General features: G+C 39.4%; 1 protein-coding gene and 1 pseudogene across 2 annotated transcripts in view; one reads left to right on the forward strand and one right to left on the reverse strand.

Annotated features, from left to right (window-relative positions):
* Positions 1 to 1,327: 1,327 nt before the first annotated feature.
* EP300 (E1A binding protein p300) overlaps positions 1,328 to 26,656 on the forward strand; it is a 70,335-nt gene continuing 45,006 nt past the window's right edge. For both annotated transcript variants that reach the window (XM_037006888.2, XM_037006889.2), the window contains exons 1-3: positions 1,328 to 1,909; positions 14,382 to 15,019; positions 25,447 to 25,623. In XM_037006888.2, coding sequence (XP_036862783.2) covers positions 1,816 to 1,909; positions 14,382 to 15,019; positions 25,447 to 25,623 — 909 coding nt within the window. In that variant the 5' untranslated portion in view covers positions 1,328 to 1,815. The remainder of the gene's footprint in view (positions 1,910 to 14,381; positions 15,020 to 25,446; positions 25,624 to 26,656) is intronic.
* Positions 1,916 to 8,081, reverse strand: LOC140843655 (small ribosomal subunit protein eS24 pseudogene; annotated as a pseudogene).

Below are 26,656 nucleotides of genomic sequence, written 5' to 3' on the forward strand. Positions count from 1 at the left end.
TGTAAAGCGATGGAGGACAGAGGACGCCCTAGGTCTCTAGCCCGGAACACGGGTCGGCGGGGTAGCCCTGTCTGGCTGATTCAACGGGGGTTCGGAAGACCGGCCGCCCTAGGGCCCCGGGCGCAGGGCCATCCCCAAGGGGCTCCTATTCGGCCACCTGCGCGGTGACCTGGCGCCTTTCCCGGTGTAGCTCCTAGGATCCGTCTACCCCGGTACCCACCGGTCCCCTACGCCGAGACCCAGCCCAGGGACCTTCTCCCGTAAGTGTCCACCGACTGAAAATAGATCCCGAATCCGCCCAGAGCCCCTCCTTTCAGATCCTCCCCTTTAAAGTGAGCCACCGGGTGACGCGGGGGGAGTTTGCGGAAGCGCCAACCGCGTTGGGGCCTTGGGCGGATCCCGTGATTGGACTGGCCCCGCCCCTGGGTCCTCTTACCCCATTGTGTGTGCGGCTCGTACCCAGGCCCCGCCCCCTCGCCACCTCCCTCCGAAGGCCCACCCCCTCCCCCCTTTTTCAACACCCCCCCTTGGCTCATTTCCGGCCGCCGTCGCTACCGCTAGCCTGTAAGGAGGATTCGGCTGAGGGAAGAAACAACAGCCGCCATCTTGTTTGTGTGCTAGGCTCGGGGGGAGAGAGGGCGAGAGGGAGCGGGCTAGAGTGGGCAAGCGGGACGCCGGGCTGAGTGCGAACTGCGGGAGCGAGAGCGCGGAGGGGAGCCGGGCCGGAGAGAGGCGGCAGGGGCCGAGACAGTGGCAGGGGGCCCGGGGCGCACGGGCTGAGCGACCCCCAGCCCCCTCCCGCCCGCACACACCCCCACCGCGGCCCGGGAGCCGGGCCGTCGTCGACGCCTAGGGGAGACCATTACATAACCCCGCGCCCCGCCGCGCCTTCGCCCGCCGCCGAGGGCGGCCCCGAGCCGGGAGCCCCGGGGGGCGGGCGCTCCCGGCACCAGGCCGCCGCGGGTGGGGGCCGTAGCGGCGGCCGTATTTATTTATTTTCCGCGGGAGAGGAGGGCGAAGGAGAGCGCGGAGCGAGGGGAGGCCGCCTGCGCCGCCCGCCGGAGCGGGGCCTCCTCGGTGGACTCGGCGTCGGCGCGGGCGGGCGGCGCTACTCAGCCCGGCCCCCTCGGTCCTCTGGACCGGCGAGCTCCGCGCCCGGCGTCCTCGCCGCGCCTCCGCCGCCCTCCGCGCGATGTGAGGCGGCGGCGCCAGCCTGGCTCTCGGCTCGGGCGAGCTCTCTGCGGCCATTAGCGGCCGGTGCGGCGGCGGCGCGGAGCGCGACGGCAGGAGGAGGGTTGGGAGGGTGGGGGCGCAGGTCCGGGAGGGGGCACCGGGAGGAGGTGAGTGTCTTTCGTCGCCTCCTCCTCTCCCCCCTTTTCGCCCCCGCCTCCTTGTGGCGATGAGAAGGAGGAGGACAGCGCCGAGGAGGAAGAGGCTGATGGCGGCGGCGGAGCTCCGAGAGACCTCGGCTGGGCAGGGGCCGGCCGTGGCGGGCCGGGGACTGCGCCTCTAGAGCCGCGAGTTCTCGGGAATTCGCCGCAGCGGACGCGGTCGGCGGATTTGTGTCCCTCTGCCCTCCTCCGGGCCTGGGCTCAGGCCCGGCCCCTCTCACTTGCCCCTACGTTTCCCTATCGAGTCCGCATCCCTCTTCCACCGCGACCCGGCGAAGAGAAAAAGGAACTTGTCCCCACCCGCCTCGGGGGCCGGCGGAGCCCCCTAAGCCCACCCCAGGGAGCGGGGCGGGGAACCCCAGCTGGAGAAGAGATTTCCCGAGGATTCTCCTTTTCCTCGCCTGCATCTCCGAAAGAATTAAAAATGGCCGAGAATGTGGTGGAACCGGGGCCGCCTTCAGCCAAGCGGCCTAAACTCTCATCTCCGGCCCTCTCGGCGTCGGCCAGCGATGGCACAGGTTAGTCTCGGGAGCCCTCGCCTTCCACATCCCCCTTAATCTTTTCTGCTCGTGTACCTTTATTCTTCCGTCTTTTCTTCCTTTCTTTCTTTTCCTCGTACTTTGCCTCTTGATTAATTTTAAAGGTGTTTGAATGAGCTGGTCTAAGACGTCCAGTAACCCAACCATTTTCTTTCCTTCCTGATACAAATTTTGCAGTACTGTCATATCGATGTGTGTTCTGGAATTAGAGCCCTTGAGTGGTGCTATAGAAATGGTTTTTATTGTTGCTCCCATGCAGTTTTAATTTTTTGAAATGCCAGTGCATTTGTGTGTAATAGCTTTTCATGCAATTTGACTTAAAAATTTTTGTTGTTGCTGTTGAGAAATGAGGAATTGCGAATCCTTTCTCCTGGATTGCGCTTAGTCTGTTTCCTCTACTTTCTGCACGAGATTTTCTGTTGAGGATGAGGATAGAAAAAAACCTTGGTTTTATTTGTGTGTCTGGGATCCAGGATTTCAGGTTTGACTTGAGGTGTGAACGTCAAGCCTGAAGTTTGGTTTGAATTATTTTACGTGCCATTCCTAGTCTTTTTTTTTTTTTTTTCATATTTGCTTTAAGAATCGATATGGAGCGCAGTTCATTTTACAGCTCGCGTTTCTTTGGTACAAGACCAAAATGTCTGAAACTGGGTTTTTAAGTTGGAAGAGTCGAGGCATTTTCTTTGCAGTTTGTAGTTACTTTCTTTGTAGCGGGGGTTGGGGGGGAGGTGGAGTGGTGTAACCGATTTTGTGGCGTTAAGTACTTGGAAATCAAGATTAGAAGTTGGAAGAGTCCCAATCATGGACTGATGATACAGAAGTTTAAAGTATGCATTCGGTTTCGTATTTGTGTGTTTCTGTCTTTTTACACTTTAAGTGTTTGGAGGTCCAGAATTTAGCTTAAAAAAGCTCTATGATTTCTTCACTCAGTTGTGGACTAGCCCTTTTTTCCGAGAGAAATTGAGGGAGATTGCCTTCCATCATCCCGGTTTTACAGTTCGTTTGATGCTAGGTATTCTGAGAGCCACTGACATTGTCTTTGGCTGTTGTGGTTGTTGAGGTGCCAGGATAATGAAGAGGAAGAAAGGCTGGCCATCTGACAGTCCACAAGATGTTCCCCTTACTACGGAGCATCTCTTTAACTCCCCGGGAACAGGCTCAACGTCATTCCTCCATCTGCCAGTGAGAGTGCATAATGGAGTTAAATGTGCCTATGAGTTTGTAGAGAAGTTCTAAAGCATGTTTCTAAGCAGGCTTCCTTTCAAAGGGCGAAATGTAACGATAGAGCAAATATTTTGTCTTCTTCGCTTTTATAAGAAAGATGTATCCTGAGTTTAATTGAGGATTTTTGCAGAGTTCTGCTTCACACTTGTCACATTGGTGCGCATGAACTTTGACTTGTCTTTCTTTACTCCTTTAAGTTTCTGTAGTCTTAAGGAATTTTTTTTTCTTTTTTTTTCCTCAAATGCATACACATATCCACTAGTGTATTCCTTTGCACTTATGTCATTTAGAAGGATTTTTAGATCACCTTTAGATACACTTTAACCTGTAGGTTTTTGTGTCATTTCTTCAGTTGTTGAGTAATGTAGTTATTCTTGCTCTTTAGTTTTTGTGTAAAGTAGCAATGGATTTTACTTAGGAGTTAGCCAGTGACTTAGGATATTGTAATAGGGAAAACTTGTTTTATATGCATTATTTTGATGTCTCCTAGTCTCATAGTAATACAAGGCCTTATAGAAAGGCTACAATCCGTGGTTCAAATACATCTGTTCAGGTGTTCTACTGCATTCTCTATATTTGATCTGTGTACTTGGAGATTTTAGCTAACACATTTTAGTAGTGTCTCACCTGTCTTAAGATACAAAAACTTTTGCTGCTTGAACTATCTTTGAATAATTATGAGTCCTAAATGTATCAAGTAGGTTTTTTTCATAAAAAACAATCACTCGACATTGAGATGAACTCATTCAATTTTATCTTAGTTACCCTTCTCAAACTTTTGTAGTGAGGGCTGATTTTCTCCACCTTTTATTAAGATTCAACTCCAGGAATTTTTTTGGTGTCCAATTTTTAGTACTAATCAGTCTGGGTTTTTTGTTGGGATGGTAGGGGGAGATGGGTATAAAGGAAATACTGACGCCTGTGAACTTCAAATTGGGCACCTTGCTTTTTTTTGCATCCAATAATGTGTAGTGTAAATTTCCTGGCAACTTATAAGGGAGACACTTCACTTATTAAAAGTTTAAATTTCAAATTTGTGGTTTTCTACACTTTGACTCCTGTGTCACCTGGGTAGTTTATAAATGTGAAAATAGGTTCTTGGTTCTTGATTATGAATTTTGTCTAGAACTGGTCAAAATGAGCCTCAAATTCTAGACCAGAAACTTTTTTAATGATTGAGGCTTGGAATTTCAGTAGTGTTAGTGTGCCTACCAAGAGTGTTTGCATGTTGCCAATTTTATAGGAAAGAAAATTGGAATCCAATGAGTTTACATGCTAAAGCATTACAAAACAAATTAGCACTTAATTCCCAACTTCTGAATTCCTAAGGTCAGCAGCTAATGCAGAATAAAAATGATTTATTTACTACTCAGATCTTTCTTAAAGATTTCCAGGTTGATTTCAGAAAACAAGTTCAAGTTTTATGTGTTGGAATGGGGATAAAGAGACTTACGTTTTAGTTTTTCCATCTTAATGTTCGAGCTCCAATACTTGCGCTTGATCCTTTGAAAATTTTATTTAACTTGGTATGGTTAGGTCAAAACTTTGATAGATCAAATGACTTTTCTATGCCCCTCTCCCCCAAAAGAACCAGTCATAAAAAGCTATGTGTAAGTATTTTTTGGTAAAATTATTGACCATGAAGTTAACAGGTAAGTCCTGGAAATATAACTGTAACCTATTTCTAATAATAACCTGAGTGATGGGAATGATAAAGATATGTTGCCTTCATTGCTCACTGGATATGTTCTGTCTGTGCTTTGTAAACATTTAATGCTATATGCAGTGAAAGAACAGACAGGGAAGATGAGGGATAGCGTTAGGATCTGGCCTATTAAGTAGGGTATAAAGATTCTTGTCTTAGTAGGTTTGTGGCCCAACTGTGTGTACTAGTATCAAACTTGGCTTGGATTTTATGCCTGTTTTTCATTTCAAAGGTACAGGGCAGGTAGTATATAAAATATACCTGCATTTTGACCACAAGATTAAAGTCCAGAATGGAGAAGTGGCAAGGATTTTTTTTTAATGTCAATTTTGTTTTCTCAAAAACACCGTTATGTGTTAGTGGTTTATCATCCTAACCAGGATGTTTTTGGTGGAAGCCATTTCTTTTCAGCTCTTAAACCTATATTTTGATGGTATTATGTTTTATTTTTTAGACGTGAGAGTTTACATTAGATTTCTGCTGTAGTTTTTCGGTTATGGCTCCTTGGTCCAGTGAGGCATGCTGACCTCAGTGTTAAATTGGAAAACATTTCACGAAGTGCCTTGAATGAACTCTGGCAATTACTATTCTCACTCAAGACTGTAAGTTCATTTGTAGGGCTTCAAGAAGGCTGTCTGTGGTCGATAAAGTGACTTTTGTTAAGTTGTAAATCTTGTGTGTTACAGTATGGGTGCCCTTTTCCCAAGGAGGTTGTGTTCTGTTGCAGAGGTAAGAAAAGGCGTGTCCACTCAGTGTAGGATGGGGGAGTGAGGAAAGAGTTGCTGCTGTTGTTGCCTTTTGGCATTATTTTCTGGTTTACTTTGCTTTTCTACTTTCTCCTTAGTCTATTCGATTAAAAGGGGGGGAAATTCAAACAAGAAGTTAAGAAGTTAAAAATTGGTGTGTAGTGGTGTTTGTAGGGACATAAAGTGGTAAATAGGAAGGGGGAAAAAAAGTAGAAACAATGTTGCAGATAAAAGTGGGAGTGTAAAGTACTTCTTACTAGTATATTTACAAAAACAATTCAGGAGTTATTTTGCCAATTCATACACCCCACAATTAATGGAAAAATAAGACATACTTCTGTGTGTTTTTTGGGGTTTTAGGGTTTCCTCTGAGGATTTCTAAAGTTGAATTTTTTAGTGTAGCAAACATTAGAGAAATTAATGGGCAAGGTGAAACTTACATGATAAAAAGTGTAAATTTTTAAAACAATTTTGCATATGTTTTACATGAAATGGTAGTTTTCTTCTGAAATTTTAATGGGAATTTTTTAATGCTCAATTCTCAAAGAAGGTTTAAGAGAATAAATATTAAGGTGTTAAGCCTCTTCTGAACAGTTTTGAATATCATTTGTTTTTAGATCTTTTTTTAAAAAACTAAATGTCCAAAAAGGCAATTAGGAGTAATTTAGTTGAGAGAACAAAATTAAAACCACTGGGGAAAAAAAGCACGAGTGGTTAAGAGAATGGGTTTTGGAGTCAGACTACAAGAGTTCAGACCCTAGACCTGCCTTTATTAAACTGGACTTTGGGCCTGTAATTGAACCTCTCTCTCAGCTTCCTCACCTTTAGTACCCACTTTATAGGACTGTGATGAGGAATAAATGAGAATTCTCTTTAGTAAATGCTTGGGATAGTGCTCGCTGCAGCATAGTGTGTGCCCATTCAGTGTTTAACGTTTTTAACCTTTTGGCTTAAAAAAATACATAGGTATGTATTTTTTTAAGTTCTTAGTTTATTAGTTTTCTCATGACAGATCTGCACAATCACCACAGATAATGTTACTGCAGAATCTTTACTACTCCTTTTTGCCAGCACCAGTATCGGCCTTGCAGTCCCCCTGCCTTTCTTCATTCTGTTCTGGCATTTCTTACACTGTTTCCTTGAGGTCTTTTCCTTCTCATACAGTCCATGTCTTGCAGGTCTATGTTTGGGTTCATTTTTCCTTGCATAATCCAAAGAATTGTAGGTCATGCCAAAGTCAGTTGTCTTGCCACCATCAAAATGGGTTCTGAATCCAAATACAGAGATGATGTCTGGTATGGTCTTAGACATTTTGGCTAGTTGTTGCCTTCCCAGGATGAAGGACATCAGTGACCATTTGCTTCTGTTCAAGTAGTTGGTTGTTCATAAACTTCCTGCCCCAGGAAGTTACTGTGTTGTTCATGGTGACAGTGGATCTTCAAGCAGGCAGGGAAGAAAGAGTGTGTGTGTGTGTGTGTACACATACTTTATTTTTAATAGATACAGACAGACAGACAGGATGAAGAGAAAGCCAAATGTATGAGGTTCAGACAGTAGTGTTTTGACAGAAAGGAAGGCATATGGTACAGAGTTAGCCTATGCATAATCTGCTCAAAGATTAAGTTTTTTGAGAGTATAAGAAATGTGGCAGCAGAGATGAAAATAAGAATAAAAAGTACTGTCTATGCATAGGGTGTCTTGTATTCTTGTATGTGTAATTGAAATGAAAATCAGGTATTTAAGGTATGAGAAATCAGAAAACACATTGTTCTTACTGGAAACCCTCAGGTTCAGAATGGCTTTTTGCTAAAGAATTGTGTGGTTGAGTGCAATTTTTTCTATTTTTTGTTTATCTTGGTCTTAAAATAAGGCTTTCTTATAAAGGAGGAGGAGGAAACATAGAAGGAGCAGTGCAGTGCTTCTCAAACTTACCCAAGTGAGAACTGCATTTTGTGGAAAACCAGAAACCCTGTCAAAAGCTAGTGAACAAATACTTATACTTACTAGTTGTAAAATACTCTGATGTTTTCTACTGCATTTCTTTTTAAACTACTGCTTGAAACCCACTGTATTGATTACATGACCCATTATTAGCTTGTGACCCACAGTTTGAAAAAAATACTGGCTTAGAAGGATGGCAAGCTGGCAGGTGTCCTGTACTGGATCAACATTTTCTGTATGCTAGCCACTTGTCCCCAGTACCTGGGAATAAGCTAATGATCCAGACATAGACCTTATTTCCTGGAATTTATAGATACATAGAGGAGAGCAGCGTTCTAGTCTAAGACTACTGTTGTATTTGGAAAGTGAGAGAAACAGAGACCTAAACCCTGTAACTCCTGTTACTCTGGTGGCTGTCTTTGAGGAATTGGGCATGGGATTTGGGGATCTGAAGGATAGATAGAGGATTAGAAAGGGTGAGCCCAGGTTGGGAACAAGAAAGTATAGCCTGTGAGGGAACCTATAAGTTCCATCCAGCTCGGGGTATAGCAAGAAATAAGACAGGAAAGATGAGTCAAAAGCCAGTCATGCAGGGCTTATAATGCTTGCTGGAGTTTAGACTTACCACTTTAGCTCTTTTAAATGACTGAGGAAGAATTGTACCTTAGATGATTGTCTAAAATGAGTGATTTGGAAAGGAACAGGGTAAAATATGAGAACCAGAGAGACCAGTGAAAAGGCTCTTTTAGAATTCTAGCAGTGATGACACTGACCTGGATATTAATAGATGAAAAGAAGTGAAAAGATTTGAGGGAAGATGGATGACCAGCAGAAACTTGGTGATTAATTAGGTGTTAAGATATTACAATGGAGGAATCAAGGATAATTCCCAGGTTTCAGGTTTGGGCAGCTATATTGGTGAGGATGCCATTTACTGAGATAGCAAACATAGGAAAGGAAGCATTTGTGTTTGGGGGAGTGGGGGGTGGGGAGAGTTGAATGTTGGACATTTTGAAGTTGTGTGATTCTCCTTGAATTGAGTAGTCAATGCTCATTTGGTGTGCCGTTCTCTCGTTTCAGCCAACAAACATTGACTACCCACCAGGTTTTAGGCACTTCGATGTAGCAAAGATGAAACAAATTGCAGTTTCTGGTCTCAGCCTTGAGGATCTGGTGGGGATGGTGTACCTGTACATACAATTTTCCCACAAGTTATACTCTGATAAGAATTTTTAAATGTTCTGGATAAAGGTAAAAGATAGGGATTATTGGATTATTTTAGACAGGATGGATTTGGAGTACTGGGGAAAAACTTCACAAAATTTGTGCTAGAACTGGGATAGGAGAGCTTGAAAGCAGCTTAATCTTAGAAATGGGGAAAGTTGGAAGGGTATTTCATATTTCAGGTAGAACAAATAAATGCCAAGTGGTTCTAATATGACTGGAACACAGACTCTGTGGTGGAATGTTTTTGGAGACAGAAAAGAATGTTTGTATCCTGTTACGAAAAGATGGAAACATGCTAAGGAATTTGACGTTTATGTTACCATCGGGATAAAAATTCTCTGTGCAGGAGGCTGACATGGTCAGGGAAAGGGAGAGGACTTAATTCTGGTGACATGTACAGGATCAGCAGGGAGAGAACCTAATGGCAGGAATATGAGGGGTATATCATTATCTCTTTAAATAAACATCATTTGCCTTGGAAGTTTATGGTAAATTTGTAATTACTAAAGTGAATTGTTTATTTTTTACAATCCAGGTTTTGTTGACGAGTTGTCATACATGTAGCAAATATAGCAGACAACTCAATCCATTAACGCCCCTCCTTTTTCTTTATAGTTACTCAGTTTTTAAGAGGCCTTCGTCTTTTTCTTTTTTTTTAAAGAGATTGTATGATTGCTTCATCATCTAGGATCCCCTGTAGGTACTTCTTGGAGCAAACACCAAGCTCATGTGCAGTTTAGGTTTAATACAAACATTTTGTTGAGATGATTCTTAAGGTGGGTTTTTTTTTTTTTTTTATAACATTGGGAAAACTGGTAGAAGGGTATATTCAGAAATTCTTGGTACTATTCTTGCAACTTTTCTGTAAGTTAAAAATTACATCAAAATGATAATTTAACTCCAAACAGTTTCCTAATTTGTACTCTAAGGTCTGTAAATCCGACCAGTGATCAAAGAATAATACGTGAGTGATTTTTAATTGTTTGCAACTGTTTGCTTTCCTTCTTTTTTCTGTATCTGTGGTTTTATAGCTGTGTTTTCCAAGAATATAGCTGGTAAGATTATTCCTTCAAGGAATTTTAGAATGGACTTATTTGCAGGTGAAATGAGTGGGTCCCAAACAAAGCCGGAAGCCTTTTCTTTTTGTTTTTCATGCCAAATTTTATGCTCAAATTTATTTCCATCAAGCTGATTGGATAGTGATGGGAAATTCCTTCATTTAGTTCTACATGCTAACTTAAGGTGGGGTTTTAATAAATAATAATGTCTTCATCTTTTAATTAACCTCACACTAAGAAGTGTCACTATGTTAATAAACTGAGAAAGACCAAGGCAGATAGATAGTCAATATAAAACTTCTAGAAGTGGCCTCAGGTCACATTCTTTATCAGTTACAGCCTTCTCTGTTTACATTTTGAGACCCGAACTTTAAATGGGTTGAGATTAAGAATCAACTTGAGTCAGTTGCTTTCCAGAATAGAGGTACACCTTTTGGTATCATGGTTGCAGGACAATGTTAAGGGTACATATTTTGAAATTGGCCTGCCCTTTTGCCTTTTGCCTCTAGGATTTCAAAATGCAACAGCTGCTGACATGCACAGCTCTGTGATCTGGTATAAGTTTATATTGATTCTCATCTTTGATCCAAATTTGTACATAACCCAGGTCATTTCCAGTTGTTTTGGAAAAAATCTTAGAAGTCTTAACATGTTTTTCCAGCATGGATGTTGCATTTTCTTAGTGTTCCTTCAAATTAAGTAGTTTTAAGTGTTTGTGTGTCTTTCCTTTGATAGATGGGTTGTTTATAATTAGATTAATTCTGCTTCATCTATAGGTATTAACTATTTTTTTTTAGATGATTATTTTTTATTGAAGGGTAGTTGACACACAGTATTACATTAGTTTCAGGTGTACAACACAGTGATTCAACATTTATATACATGATAATTCTAGGTACCAGCTATCACCATACCAAGTTGTTACAATATTTTGACTATATTCCTTATGCTATACATTACATCCTGGTTACTTACTTATTTTACAATTGGAAGTGTGTACTTTTTTACTGTGTGAGGGTATCTCTCCTATTTATTGATCAAATGGTTGTTAACAATAAAATTGTGTATAGGGGAGTCAGTGCTCCATTAACTATTTTTTAATAGTGGAGTATTGAGTGGAGGTTAGGAAAGTTGTTTTAACCTAGTAAATTCATGAAATTTGCAAAATTGCAAAAGGCCAAGGTGTTTTAAAACGTCTTGCTTCTTAAGCACCCAGCACCGCCGAGTCTAGTGTAAGAGCAGGAGTGCCCCCAATCCATGAGCCTGGGATCTTTATGAGATTGATGGTTTCAGTGTCGCAGCAGAACTGTTACCAGAATCATTAAAGTCATGTAGGCTTGACTTCCATATCTATCCTTACTTTTTTAATCCTAAATCCCTCCCCTAGGCTAGGGGCTCTGAGTGTTCTGATCTCTAATTACTTCATCACTTGGCTGCCCCTTCTCTGAATTCTTTCAGTTGCTGAACTGGTTGATTTTTAGATTGTTCACATTCTATTTTCTCTCTCTACTCTTTACCTGTCCAGCTCCTTCTTATCTAACTCTGGCCTCACCACTGGGTTAGGTAAAAGAAAAGTTTTGAGATCTGGAATGTTCATTTTTTAAAAAGCCTTTTAAGGCCACAAAGAAAACTAACTGAAAGGAGGAGACTCAACGGATGGGTTCTGTCTTCTAAGTGGGTACTTGACAATTGACTACTTTCAGAATAATTAGTGTCGGTATTTGGCTTAGTGTACACAGTGGGAGGGCAGAAGTGAGTTTTTATTTTGACTTCAGATTACCTGAAATACAGAAAGTAGCCTGTTTATTCAACAAGTAATGTTTGACCTTCTAAGGAGAAAACAAAAATGTAAATGGAAGGAAGAAATAGTATTATGCAGTAGAATTAGATTTTGAGCCCATATTATTTCTATTTTAAGTTTTGCATCCAAGTTAGTAACTTAAATCTTTTATTTATGATCACAGACAATGCAGTATTTGGGATTATGTTGTTAATGATCCTTCTTTTGAAAGTTATGCTTCATTTATGTATTTCATGGTGAGCGACATTTGTCTAATTTCTCACATGACATGGAATTGTCTTGATCTTCTGATTTTGGGAAAGTCTAAGTGGTCTGAGTACTGATTTTACAAGAGATTATAAAGCTAATTCTGTGAGGGCCACAGCAATATAGAAGATGGCAAGGGAGACCTACAGAATCAGAGTGTAATGATAAAAGGATGTTTTGACTCAACACTAATTTCCTGCATGATCAGTCCAGATTCATTTCTGTTTGTCACATTTAAACCTCATGGATTATGCTAAACTTTTCAAATCAGATTTAAGTCTGTCCTGTATTTCACATTCTGCATCTCTATGTTTGGACTGAATGTACACTCAGATGAAGAAACGTTTTACTCAAAGTCATTTTGTATTTGAGCTACATTAAATGTATATGAGAAAAAGACAGACTATTTGGTAGAGGTAGCCTGCTGGTAATGTTGATTGATATTTTAGAAAGTAAGCAGAAAATGTCTTAGTGAGGGTAGTGTGAATTCATTCATTTCAACAATTGTTTGCAATACTGTTCCATAAATATACCACAGGATAGTTCACAGATGATGGAATACATTTCAGATTTATAAATTTATAATCCAGGAGAAGGGAGTAAGCAGGTTAAATATCTAGGAATTCACTTTTATATCTAGAAAAAATTTTTCGTGTCTTTTGCTTTCTTACCTCCTACTCAGTCGCCTGCATTTCTCTTTATAGCTCCACTAAACTGCTCTTACCTAGATTACTAAATAATTCCTAATTACATTTAGTGACCTCTCTCTGAGCGTGAGACTCCACTAACATTTCCTTCTTGGAACCTGGTTCCCAGGACAGTATTTCTGATGGATAGGCTGATGTTGGGTTTTAGCATCCTTTACTGGTTAAGATTATTGTCTCTTAAATGCTGGCATTTCCAGTGGTCCCCCTAATGTCTAATGGTGACTTAACCTCCACATTTCTCTTTCACAACGCTATGCATTTCTCTCTACCCATCTGGATAGAGGTTTATCACTTGGATCTTAGGTCGTCCAGGTCTAAAACTTAGGAATCATCCTTTTTTTCTTTTCCCTTAATTCTCTACCTATAGTCCGAAAGATCTGAGTTCTTGTGTTTGCATTGGGATCTGAGTTCTTTTAATTGGCTCTTTGATGTCTCTTCCCCCTTAGCACTTCTGCTGCAGGCTTAGGTGCTGGCTTTGGTTGTTTCTTCAGCAGCAGCCTCCTGACTAGTCTCTCTAACTCCAGACTTGTCTGTCCAATTCATTCTTCATCCCTGTTACCTGAGTTGGCTCTAATAAATGCAGATTTATTCATATTATGTTTCTGCATGAAGTTCTTCAGTAGGTCACGTTTCTCTCTAGAATAAAAATCCCAAACTTTTTAGTTAGGTTACAGGACTCTCTAGGTTGCTTCTTTGTTTGTTGAACATTGAATTTTATTCAGCTCATCTGAACTAATCCCTCTGAAAGTTGGGATCTGAGAAGATTTATTTGAACCTTTATTTTTCCCTTTCCTGAAGGAAGAACCTGAGGAGTTTAGTAGTAGGCATGAAATCAAGGCTGGTCAGTCAATACCAAAACCCATTGTTAGAAAGATTTGTTATGGCATTTGCGTTAGTTTGTTATTTTTTCCTTCCATCTTCATACATACATTTGGTGATATCTGGAGACATTTTTGGTTGTCACAAATGGCGTAGGGATACTACTGACATTGAGAACAGAGATAGGGATCTGCTGAGTATCTTACAGTGCACTCCTTCCCACACAACAGGCAATTACCCAGCCCAAAATGTTTGGTAGTGCCAAGATTGAGAGACCCTGAGTTAATCTGTAATTTTGGCAGGGATGTTATTGTGAGGGTGGGTAGTTTGTGTTAAAGTAGCTAGACAAGCATGGTTTTGTATCCTCTTCCAGCTAGATTGTGGTTAGGTGAAAGCGATGTCACTCAGCAGATTGAGGACCTAACTTTAGGGCAGGCATTGTGATAGTAACTGGGTGAAGAATGGCAACTGGGTAAAGAATGGCAGACAGCCCACACTGAATGTTTACAAGTGGCGGGTCTCTTGTATCAGTTGTCTTTATTATTGTTCTAAATCTTTTGTTTCGCTCCAAATTTAGTTTGTGTATAGATGAGTTATTTCAACCTCTTCTAAGGAATTCTGGAATTTTACACAACCTAATTGTGTATCTTTTTTTCATGATTGTCAGTACATTTCAACAAATGACTGATATCATTTTAACAACTCATGTAATAATGGGTATTGTACTGATTTAATCCTTTCTCTTGGTCTTATGTCAGGTACAGTTCATAAGTGTTTAAACTTACTACATAACCAAATATTCTCCAATTTAAATACATTTTTTTAGTACAGTATGAAAAACTGCAATGCTAATATACAGTATCCCATGGAGTCAGGTTTGGAAATGATATTTAATGCTTATCAAGAACAAAATATAGAGCAGTTTGTAACTTTGATTCTGTCAAACTTTAACCTTTATCTTTCCTCTTTGCTTTTAGATTTTGGCTCTCTATTTGACTTGGAGCATGACTTACCAGATGAATTAATCAACTCTACAGAATTGGGACTAACCAATGGTGGTGATATTAGTCAGCTTCAGACAAGTCTTGGCATAGTACAAGATGCAGCCTCTAAACATAAACAACTGTCAGAATTGCTACGATCTGGCAGTTCCCCAAACCTCAATATGGGGGTTGGTGGCCCAGGTCAAGGTATGGCCAGCCAGGCCCCACAAAACAGTCCTGGATTAGGTTTGATAAATAGCATGGTAAAAAGCCCAATGGCACAGGCAGGCTTGACTTCTCCCAACATGGGGATGGGCACTAGTGGACCAAATCAGGGTCCCACGCCATCTGCAACAGGTATGATGAACAGTCCAGTAAATCAACCTGCCATGGGAATGAACACAGGGATGAATGCTGGCATGAATCCTGGAATGTTGAATGCAGGCAATGGACAGGGGATGCTGCCTAATCAAGTCATGAACGGTTCAATTGGAGCAGGCCGGGGGCGACCTAACATGCAGTACCCAAACCCAGGCATGGGAAATGCTGGCAACTTAATGACTGAGCCACTGCAGCAAGGCTCTACCCAGATGGGAGGACAAGCAGGATTGAGAGGCCCCCAGCCTCTTAAGGTAAGTATGGATTGGTTTGTATGCACAGTCAGTACATTTTGAGGGTTCCAAAGATGGAGGGCAGGTTTGGGGTCAATCAGTTATTCTTTACTGTTGATATTTAACCTTTCTTCAGTGTTTAGCGTTTCCCATGTGTTATATGCCAAGGATCTACTGTGTTGTCACAGATTTTATACAGCTCTTACATTAAATTTAAGTAAAACATTGATTTTACAACTGACTGGTATTGTCGACCTTCGCAGTTTGTTCCAAATGGTGACTGGCTAATTCCTGTTCTCTCTGGCACAGGTATTACGATACTTTCATTTCAGTTCTAAGCCCACTTTAGTTTTCATAGCCTGCTTATACAAATACAGTTTTGAGAGCTGGCATCATACTGTCTTCAGATAGACCCTTATTTCTTCCCACTGTGTGGGACAGCATTTTTATGTTGCTGTATTGATGTGGTTTACTTAGAATATTTGGCTTTTAAGAGCTATATTTACTTATTCTAAAATATTTGTTTAATGTTATTTTTCCTTAATAGTAGATGGACATTAAGGTGCATTAGTTTACTGTGAAACCCTAAGTAACATTCGAGGTGTTCCGATTAGCCTGATTTTCAGTTAAAGCCATTGTTTGAAAAGGTTTTCTTTTTTTAAAAAGCCTACTTTCTTAGATATATTTGATTTAGTAGAGAATGCTAAATATATTTTTAAAACCTTTTAAATGAGCATTCTGTGTATATATTTAGGACATTATAAAAGCACATATTTGATGCTTACTCCTCTGTATTTTTCCTATATATTTTTTTTCCTTTTTCTTAAATGGCATCACATAATACATGCCAGTGTATGGCATATGGTTAGTAAATATTTGTTGAATGATAGTGATGGCTTCACTGGAAAGGTGATGTTGGAGATGGGTAGGATTTTCACAAGGGGTCAGGAGCAAACTTTGTAAGAGGAATAATTTGAGCAGGCATTAGGACTCCTGAGAATCATGATGGTGCGAGTGAGTTGTTCATGGATGAACTTAAGCCATGGGGATGAATTGGGAGTGGGAGGACTGAGGTCACATTCAGAAATGGGAAAGCCCTTTATTGTTTTTTTTACTATACAATAAAGAATACTGACATCTGAGAAAAGATGTTTGGCATCAATACCTACTCTATAGATTCTTCCTTTTTGGCACTTTGATGTTGCTGTATTGATGTGGTTTATGTAGAATATTTGGAGTGAGAACCAGAATCAAGAAGGTAAAATATTTTTTAGGTGCCTCTTCAAGGTTCTAGGAATATGGCTGTAGAGTCCCTGCCCTTCTGATGTATGTATATATTCCAACAGGGAGAGGAGGGATGACAGACAGTAAATCTTCACTGATTGAACAAATATTTACTGAGTCCTGGCTTTGAAGCTGAAGACAGTAAATAAAACCAACTCATGGAACTTACTTTCTAGTATGCATGTAAGATGTAAATTTATAGTATTCTAGGCAAGTGCTATGAAGAAAAAGTAAGGAAAAACTCACTGGAAGAATGCCTAGGTTGAGAGGGGGGCAGTTTTACTTAAAATCTAAATTACAGACTTCTTGCATCAACATTGTTTTGGGGACTGGATATAATACAGCAGTGAACAACAGACCAAAATCCCAGTCCTTGTGGAGCTCATGTGTTCATGGGAGGGGGGAAATAAAAAAATAAAAACATTATTATTAAGATATTTCCTTATTTTAAATGAGTCCTATCTATATTTTATAGTTACAAGTTTGATACTTATAAAGCACAACAATGTCTGACACAAGCTCCAAATGTTTAGAAAATAAGTTTTGAAGTTAATGGAGGTTTAGGATGAGATACCAAATTAATACACAACTTAGATACTATTATAAAACAACTAATTTTCTATTTGCAACAGGATAAAAGCCTTTTCTATATTTTCCTATTGAAGATTAAAATTAATTCAAGTGAGGGTGTTCAAATTGTTGGCTAGCAGTTGCCCTTCAGTGGTACCAGGTCCTAAAATTACCTCATGGAATTGATTATATTCAATACTTTCCTTCCAAAATTCCTAAGAGTTCTGGTAGAATTAGGAATTAAGAGGATGCCCACTCTCCCTACTTTTATTCAACATAGTGCTGGATCCTAGCCATGGCAGTCAGACAACACAAATAAAAGGCATCCAGATTGGTAAAGAAGAAGTTAAATTGTCACTGTTTGCAGATGACATGATATTGTACATAAAAAACCCTAAAGAATCCACTCTAAAACTACTAGATCTAATATCTGAATTCAGCAAAGTTGCAGGATACAAAAATCAATACACAGAAATCTTTTCATTCCTATATACTAACGATGAACTAGCAGAAAGAGAAATCAGGAAAACAATTCCATTTACAGTCACATCAAAAAGAATAAAATACCTAGGAATAAACCTAATCAAGGAGGTAAAAGACTTAATACAAGACACTCATGAGAGAAATTAAAGAGGATGCCAGTAAATGTAAATACATCCCGTGCTCATGGATAGGAAGAATTAATATTGTCAAAATGGCCATCCTGCCTAAAGCAATCTACAGATTCAATGCAATCCCTATCAAAACACCAACAGCATTCTTCAACAAACTAGAACAAATAGTTCCAAAAGTCATATGGAACCACAAAAGACCCTGAATAGCCAAAACAATCCTGAGGAGGAAGAATAAAGCTGGGAGGATTACACTCCCCATCTTCAAGTTCTACCACAAAGCCACAGTAATCAAGACAATTTGGTACTGGCACAAGAACAGACCAATGGAACAGAATACAGAGCCCAGATATAAACCCACACATATAAACCTACACATATATGGCCAATTAATACACGATAAAGGAGCCATGGATAGACAGTGGGGAAATGACAGCCTCTTCAACAGCTGGTGTTGGCAAAACTGGACAGCTACATGTAAGAGAATGAAACTGGATTATTGTCTTAACTCCATACGCAAAAGTAAACTCCAAATGGATCAAATACCTGAATAAAAGTCACGAAACCACAAAACTCATAGAAGAAAACATGGGCAAAAATCTCTTGAATATAAACATGAGCAACTTTTTCCTGAATACATCTCCTGCAAGGGAAACAAAATTAAAAATGAACAAATGGGGCTACATCAAACTAAAAATTTTCTGTACAGCAAAGGACACCATCAGGAGAACAAAAAGGCACCCTACAGTATGGGAGAATATATTCATAAATGACATATATCCGATAAGGGGTTAACATCCAAAATGTATAAAGAACTCAAACCACCACAAATAACCCAGTTAAAAAATGGGTGGAGGATCTGAACAGACACTTCTTCAAAGAAGAAATTCAGATGTTCAACAGGCACATGAAAAAATGCTCCACATCGCTAATTGCCAGGGAAATGCAAGTTAAAACCATAGTGAGGTATTACCTCACACCAGTTAGGATGGCCAACATCCAAAAGACAAGGAACAATAAATTCTGGCGAGGATGCAGAGAAAGGGGGATCCTCCTACACTGTTGGTAGGAATGTAAATTAGTTCAGCCATTGTGGAAAGCAGTATGGAGGTTCCTCAAAAAACTAAAAATAGAAATACCATTTGACCCAGGAATTCCACTCCTTGGAATTTACCCAAAGAAAATAAGACCCCAGATTCAAAAAGACATATGCACCCCTATGTTTATTGCAGTACTACTTAAAATAGCCAAGATATGGAAGCAATCTCAGTGTCCATCAATAGATGAATGGCTGAAGAAGAGGTGGTACATAAACACAATGGAATATTATTCAGCCATAGAAGAAAAACAAATCCTACCATTCGCAACAAGATGGATGGAGCTAGAGGGTATTATGCTCAGTGAAATAAGCCAGGCAGAGAAAGATAAGTACCAGATGATTTCACTCATCTGTGGAGTATACGAACAAAGCAAAACTGAAGGAACAAAACAGACTCACAGACTCCAAGAAGAGATTAGCTATTAACCAAAGGCCAGGGGTTGGAGAGTGTGGGTGAGGAAAGAGGGAGAAAGGGGTTAAAGGGCATTATAATTAACACCCAATGTAGGAGGCTCACAGGGAAGGCAGTACAGCACAGAGAAGACAAGTAGTGACTCTTGCATCTTACTACGCTGATGGACAGTGACTGCAATGGGGGTGTGTGTGTGGGGGGAACTTGATAATATGGGTGAATGTAGTAACCACGTGTGAAACCTTCATAAGATTGTATATCAATGATACCTTAATAAAAAAAAAAAGAATTAAGAAGGAGAGCTTTCAGTGAGACTTACTGACCTGAACCCTGTTAACAAATGGCAGTGGCGTTTGTGCCCAGTTCTTTTTTTTTTTTTTTTTTTGAGAGGGCATCTCTCATATTTATTGATCAAATGGTGTTAATAACAATAAAATTCTGTATAGGGGAGTCAATGCACCATCATTAATCCACCCCAAGCCTAATTCTCATCAGTCTCTGATCTTCTGAAGCATAACGAACAAGTTCTTACATGGTGAACAAATTCTTAGATAGTGAATAAGTTCTTACATGGTGAACAGTGCAAGGGCAGTCATCACAGAAACTTTCGGTTTTGATCATGCATCATGAATTATAAACAATCAGGTCAAATATGAATATTCGTTTGATTTTTATACTTGATTTATATGTGAATCCCACATTTCTCCCTTATTATTATTATTATTACTATTTTTTTTAATAAAATGCTGAAGTGGTAGGTAGATGCAAGATAAAGGTAGAAAACATAGTTTAGTGTTGTAAGAGAGCAAATGTAGATGATCAGGTGTGTGTCTGTAGACTAAGTGTTAATCCAAGCTAGACAAGGGCAACAAAACATCCACGGATGTAGAAGATTTCTCTCAAAACATGGGGGGTGAGGTTCTAAGCCTCCCCTCTGTTGATCCCCAATTTCTCACCTGATGGCCCCCCTGCAACTGTGCCTGTCTTAGGTTGTTCCTCCCTTGAGGAATCTTACCCGTCTCTGGCTGACCAGTCATCTTCCGGGGCCATACAGGGAGATGTGAAGTTGGTAAGTGAGAGAGAAGCAATATTGTTTGAAAAGGTTAGCTTTTTACTTCTTTGCAGATTTATGCCCTGTGGCTTTTATGCCCAGTATTTGTCTTGAGGTATCTTTACCACTTGGAAGAATTATGATACTCGGTAATTTTGTTATGAGTGTGCCCAGTTCTTTTTAAAAGAATGAATCTGATACAGAATGCATGGGCAGGTTGTAATGTTACTGCTGTAAGTCCTCCAAGAGTCTGACTAACAGTGGTTTAAGAGTCAGAATAAACTAATCAAAGACAAAATGTTTTATGTCTTCAAGTTGTTTCTGACTTATTACTTCATGAGAGTACAGTGAAAGGCAGTGTAGTGCACAGACTTCGAACCGAACTACCTCGGTTGGCATCTAGGCTGTACCACAGTCCTCCATCTTTAGCTGCTTATCACAAAGCTCAGTTAAGTCAGTTCACTCCAGTAACTTCACAAGACATTTTATTTCCCTGCTCAAAAGCACTGGAGACAAAAGAAGTGAAAGTTTTCCAAAATCCTTTCCCTTTTATATGTGAATGAAGAGATGAAGTTAACTAATAAAAACATCACAGTTAATGTTGTGGACCAGGGATTTTTACTGCGTTTAAAATGGCTTACATAATAGTTATGTTACATGGGGCAAAGTTGCTTGATGTACCTCAGTTTTCCCATCTGTAAAATGAGTTTAGAGTAGATATAACCTACCTCACAGTATTGTTGGAGAAATGAGTTCATGTAAGTAAGCTCTTTTGTGAATGGCATATAGTAAGTACTTGTAGTGGAGTATTAGTAGTAGAAGAAAGTGCTTAGTATTATTGTAGCTTCCATTTTGTGATGTTCTTAAAACATTTTTGGGGGGAGGCATTGAAATCAAACCTACGTCATGTAGGTAAGCTGGAATCTTCTGGAGACGTAGCTCTAGCTAAATGGGGGAGATTAGATCAACCTAACACTGGAACAGCATTCAAGGCTGTGAGAGTGCTGCTCGTAGAGATGTCAGTAAATGATTACAAATTTGGTGGAAAGCTTACTTTCGTTGGAAGTAAGGACTTAATTCAAGAGTGTCACTCATTAGTATTCTGGAGTTTTTGTGTTTGTTTTTTCCTTAGAAAATAAAAAAAAAGGAGACAAGACCCAGTATATTATAACAATATAGACGGTGTAATTGTACCTAAATTAGTGTTAGGCTCCAAATGCTAAGGGGCTCCTGAATAATTAATAGGTATTTAATATGTGTTAGGACCTACATGCTATGTGAAGAGGTATTATCTGACGTCTGAATAAATTTCTATCCAAATTTTATGTGCTTTGTGACTAATGAAGCTGGTGTTTTAAGAAAACACAAAACAACTTCGTTCAAGTGAGTATTGATTGGTCTTAGCAATACCTTTTTTCTTTTCTCTTTTTAAAAAGTTTTAGAGGTGGTAGGAACACTAATGTCAGTTTTAGAGTTCTCTTAAAATTAACATCAGTTTGCGATGGTTTTGGGCATGTGATGTTAGAGAATATTTAACCTATAAAGTTCCAAAGTAAGCAATGATTGTTGCATTTCTGTTTTAGAACTTGGGTGTCCTTGGACAGGCAAAGGGTGGAGCAGGTAGCAGGAACCAGTCAGGGGGCATTAAGTGTAAGTCAAGGAGGAAGAAGCCATGTTGAGAGAAAGATGGTTCTTAAATGCCATATTCTGATGGTTTTTTAATAGGACAGTCATATGCCCAAATTTACAGTCTAGATGGATGTGGTTTTGAGTGTACAATATCCATTTAAGAGGACTAGTTCCTTATGGGGTAATGAGGCCCCCTGAACTAAGGTTATGGTATAGGAGTAATGGAAATGAGTCGGAAAATATGTTTAAATTTGGTGTAGGTTATGAGGTATCGCTAATCTTCCTTATTTATCAGCATACCCCAGTGCTTAACATGGTGCCTGACATATAACATGGAAACAGATAACATGGGCATTTAATGAATCCAGTCAGTAGTAGGGAATATCTGAATGTAGTTTAATTGTGTTTTTATTACTTGGTAGATCTTGGAGTCACACTTAAGAGTATTGATTTGTGTTAACTGTGATGCGGCAAGTATTATTAAAGGGATTTTTGTCCCCGCATTAAATGTTATATTCCTTATATTGTAGGAACTACTTTTTATTTTTCCTATCATAATCAGTGATCGTCTCTATTGTGTATTTGTTGGGTTCCTGTGTTCCCTATGTTTCTTTTAATATATAGTAAATTTAGAAACAACCTGTTGAGTCAGATTTTTTTTTAAAGAAAGAAAAATAGTCCCCTGCAGGTCCTTTTTGCTTCAGCCACCTAGAACTGTTGTGGCTTCCTGGTCCCTGACCTTTTACATTTAGGTGGATATCTGGATCATATTAGGTATAGAGAAGGGAACAGGATCAGATAACTAACTACAGTTTAGCAGAAATTAAGTGCAATGTATCCCTTTCTTGTTACATTTGGTGGGGGAGTTGAGGGGGTTAGGGAGATGGAAAGAGTAAGGATGGGGAGATAGGTTGTATTTTATTTTCCAACACTGGCAGCAGAACTCTGAGGGACATGGAAAAATGAAATGCCTAAGACTCCTAGAGTGAATAGAAGTGTCAGGAATGAATTATTGCCAACTAACCAGCAGTCAGAATATTTGAGACGATAGTCTGCTGTAGAGTAAATTTAGGAGTTTTCTGGGTGATGCATTGTGATTGAGGGAACAAGCAGTATCAGGAACTGGTTGAAGCTTGGTTGATGTAGCCAGGCAAGGCGGGTCTCTTTGAATGAACATGAAGACCAGATTCAACTTGGGTTGTGTGTGTGTGTATATATATATGTATATATGTACATGTGAATAAAGACAACAAGCTTATTGTCAAGAGACATTAAAGCAGCTTACAAATCCCAGAATTTTATTTAAATAATGAACCCTTAAAAGTGTAATTTATTGTCTATTGGCTTTTTATGTATGGTCTGTGATAGAATGGTTTTCATTTTATGTCTATCGTGAAATTTCCATTCTAATAGAAAACAATTAAGTGAAATATAACTCCCCCAGTATAGGCGTGCATGTTATTGGAATTCTGTTTAGTATAAATATTAGTCATTCTAAAGCGTATCTAGCAGCAGCACTTAAGAGATGGAGTTGAAACTACCCAAAGAAACCTGAACTTGGGTGTAAATCTGCTTCTCTGTCAATTGCTGCTGTAATCTTACTGGCCAGATTCACTTACAAAATTCCAGTTATTGGAGACTAAGTTTTTTGCTCTGGGTGCTTCTTATTCAGGCTGCCCCATTTTTTTTTTAATGCATTCACCCAAAACAACAGGTCTCAGCCTTATTTTTTTTTTTATGCATTCACCCAAAACAACAGGTCTCTGACATTGTTAGAGCACCGGACAAGTTACTTAACTCCTTGTCTCTAATCTCATCTGGAAAATGTGAATATTATTTAATTTTTCTTCTTTATTATTTTGCCTTTCCACTAAAGGCATACCTTTGAACTAATAAATATGTCATATTGATATAAATTTGCCAGAGCATAAATAACTACATGAAATTTTAGAAATGAATTTTATTTACCAGGGGTTCATGTAATTTATTTTCTGACTTTTATCATTTCTATTTTCCAGAGTCAAAAGGCTCTTTTGTCAGTCAGGTTTAGGGTGATGGGGCTACAAAGAAGAGGCCATGCGTTTTAACAAATGTTTATTTTACAAAAAAGGTGATAAAATACAAAGGCATAAACATTTATGTCAGGGTGGGAAAGATCTTTTTAGCTGTCTAGGACAGTAGACAGCTGCTTCACAGAAGTGGTAACTTTTAAAATATATCTTAAAAGAATTGAGTAGAAGCTGCACCTGCTGCTTATAGTTGTATAAACTAAGCAACAAAAGATGATAGGACTGTCTCTGTGAACTTAGTCTTTTGTTTCCTTTATAGATTAGCTTTCAGGAGTTAAATAGGTAAGGAGGATGTGTCACTGCATCCTTGTAAGGATGACGAAAAGCTTGAGGCAAATGCTAGAGATTTAAGATGCAGGACAAGAACACTTCACATTTGCACGTTAGTGGGTGTAGAGACAGTTGAATAGGTTTAAGTAGGCTTCGTGAAGATCATGAAGGCTTTGGTATACCTTTTTTTTCCCCCTCATGAATGGAAAAAAGTGAGGTTTAGAAGGCAAGAAAACCTTCTGGACACAATTTGCACAATCTGTGATGAGCGACTTGAATTAAGATAGTGACAGTGTACCTGGATGCCTGGGGAAGACAGGGGAGGCTGTTTAGAAGTAGAATTTGAAGCACCCTTTGGTATGACTCCTTTTAATTGGGCAATTGCAGTGTCCTTAATTTATTCTGATTGCTTGCTGTGTATTTCACTTAGGTGATTGACTTACAGTGGGATCTTATGGAAGAGTAGAATTGTAAGTTGCGTCACTGCTATCAGTAAAACATTTGGCTTTTGACTAATTAGTACTGTTCTTTCAATTAATCATTACACAGTATGATAGCTCCAGATGTGCCTAATACAGACACAAACCTGTCTTTTAAAATAAATAGGAGTTGCACACAAAGAAGACAAGTAGTGATTTTACAGCATCTCACTATGCTGATGGACAGTGACTAATGGGGTATGTGGGTGGGGGGACTTGGTGAAGGGGGTAGTCTAGTAAACATAATTGTAGATTAATGATACCAAAATAAAAAAATAATAAAACAGTTCGACAAAAAAAAAAAAATACATAGGAGTTGCAAAGAATTCAAATTACTTTCAGAGCCAGGCAGGTAATGAGTAAAGCCAGCTAGGTTTAAGACAGCAAGGAATGGTGTGGACTCTAAAGTTTGTGTGCTCTGTCTAAAGGATTCAGAATCAGACAGTTTAAAACCACTGTGATACCATGATGACCCCGAATAAAAAAGGACCTGTCCCCACACACTTCCCATTTTTTTACCTTTTATATAAACAGAATGTGGAAGTAATAAACATTCGAATGTTTTGATGTATCGAACTCTAATATATTTAGGTATTGGTTGGTTTATTGAGTTGAACTGAAGTTAAGCCATGGTTTGTACATTAAATGAAAGTGCATTCAGTGCATTAAAGGTGGAGATGAATGGCAAACCTTGCTTATTTAGCATTAAATGAACATGCTTGTTAAGTTTTTCTAAAATACATCTCAAATATTTTACAGAAAATAGCTCTAAATTTACTGTTCCCAAGGCCCCTAAATTTTAATCTTGAAAATGTAAGTATTTTCATGAGTATACTTCTGTAGTCTGTTTATACATGTGGAGGATTTCCTTTAAATTGTCTTTGTAAACTAGGAAGTGGAAAAGGAAAGGGAATAGTACTGTTTTATCAGTGTGGGGAATAAGATTTAATTTCTCTTCTGTTTCTTATTCTTAGATGGGAATGATGAACAACCCCAATCCTTACAGTTCACCATATACTCAGAATTCTGGACAGCAGCTTGGAGCCAGTGGCCTCGGTCTCCAGATTCAGGCAAAGTCTGTACTTCCAAATAGCTTATCACCATTTGCGATGGACAAAAAGACAGTTCCTGGTGGAGGAATGCCCAACATGGTGGGTAGTAATCTATCTACCAAGTTGTCTTTGAGCTAGCATTTTAACAAAATAATTGTATTGAACTTCTGCTCTGTGTATTAGGAGGTAATAGATGACCCCTAAGATCAAAGAGGCTTGTGCCTTCCCCCTCATTTCACATGGTATTTTATCACTTGTGATATTTATTGGTCTCTACCAGCTGCTGATCTAAATAGGATCAAATGGGGTTGCTTCAGTGAAAGTTTTTGGGCCTGCAATGTTCTGCAGTTTCTGCTTGTGAACATTTCTATAGGATAGGAAAGTAGAGCCTTTCTTGCAGGACTCTCTGGCAAAGGATTTTGACACTGAATGACCATACCTACTGATTTATGTCTGATACTGCTGCACAAAAGTAACTGCCCTCTCAAAGTTACATTGTTAAAAACACGAAGTAAAACTGTTTGTAATTGTAAACGTGTCAAGCAGTCCATGTTCACTTTCGGAAATAATCGTCCTCTAGGGATTTTATTTCTTTCATGTATTTTAGTTTTTTGCTTTGTGTTGTGGGTTTGTCGAATGCCTATATTTCAGATATTCTTAATTACTAGAGATAAAAAGATGGATAACATGGCATCTCAGTTCCCAGAAATGTTTACCTCTTTATTGGAAAAAACTAATTTCCAGAGTTTACAAAAACTAGTTTTTCACCTACCTGAAAGGTCCCTGCTGGGTCTCCCAAGAAACTCTTCATTATCCTTCAAAACCTGACTTGGACATGTTTATCACTGTAGACTCCTTGCTTCCATTGGAGTTTACTATGTCCACTTGTTTTCTGTTCTCTGATATTATACATACATTGATTCTATCACTTGGTAATGTAATAACTTGTTTTCTCGTTAAATTGAGCTTCTTAATAGTAGGGGCCATTGTTTATCTTGGAGTTCCCTGTGTCAGAAGACGCCAAGTATGGCATACAGTAGACTCACTCTCCGTAAAGGTTTTATTTGAAAATGTCCAGGTCCATGTTTATTAAAGAGACAGCACGCTATGACACCTAACATTAAATGTGACT

Source organism: Manis javanica, chromosome 10 (genome assembly GCF_040802235.1).
Source record: "Manis javanica isolate MJ-LG chromosome 10, MJ_LKY, whole genome shotgun sequence".
In the NCBI taxonomy this organism is placed as follows: Eukaryota; Metazoa; Chordata; class Mammalia; order Pholidota; family Manidae; genus Manis; species Manis javanica.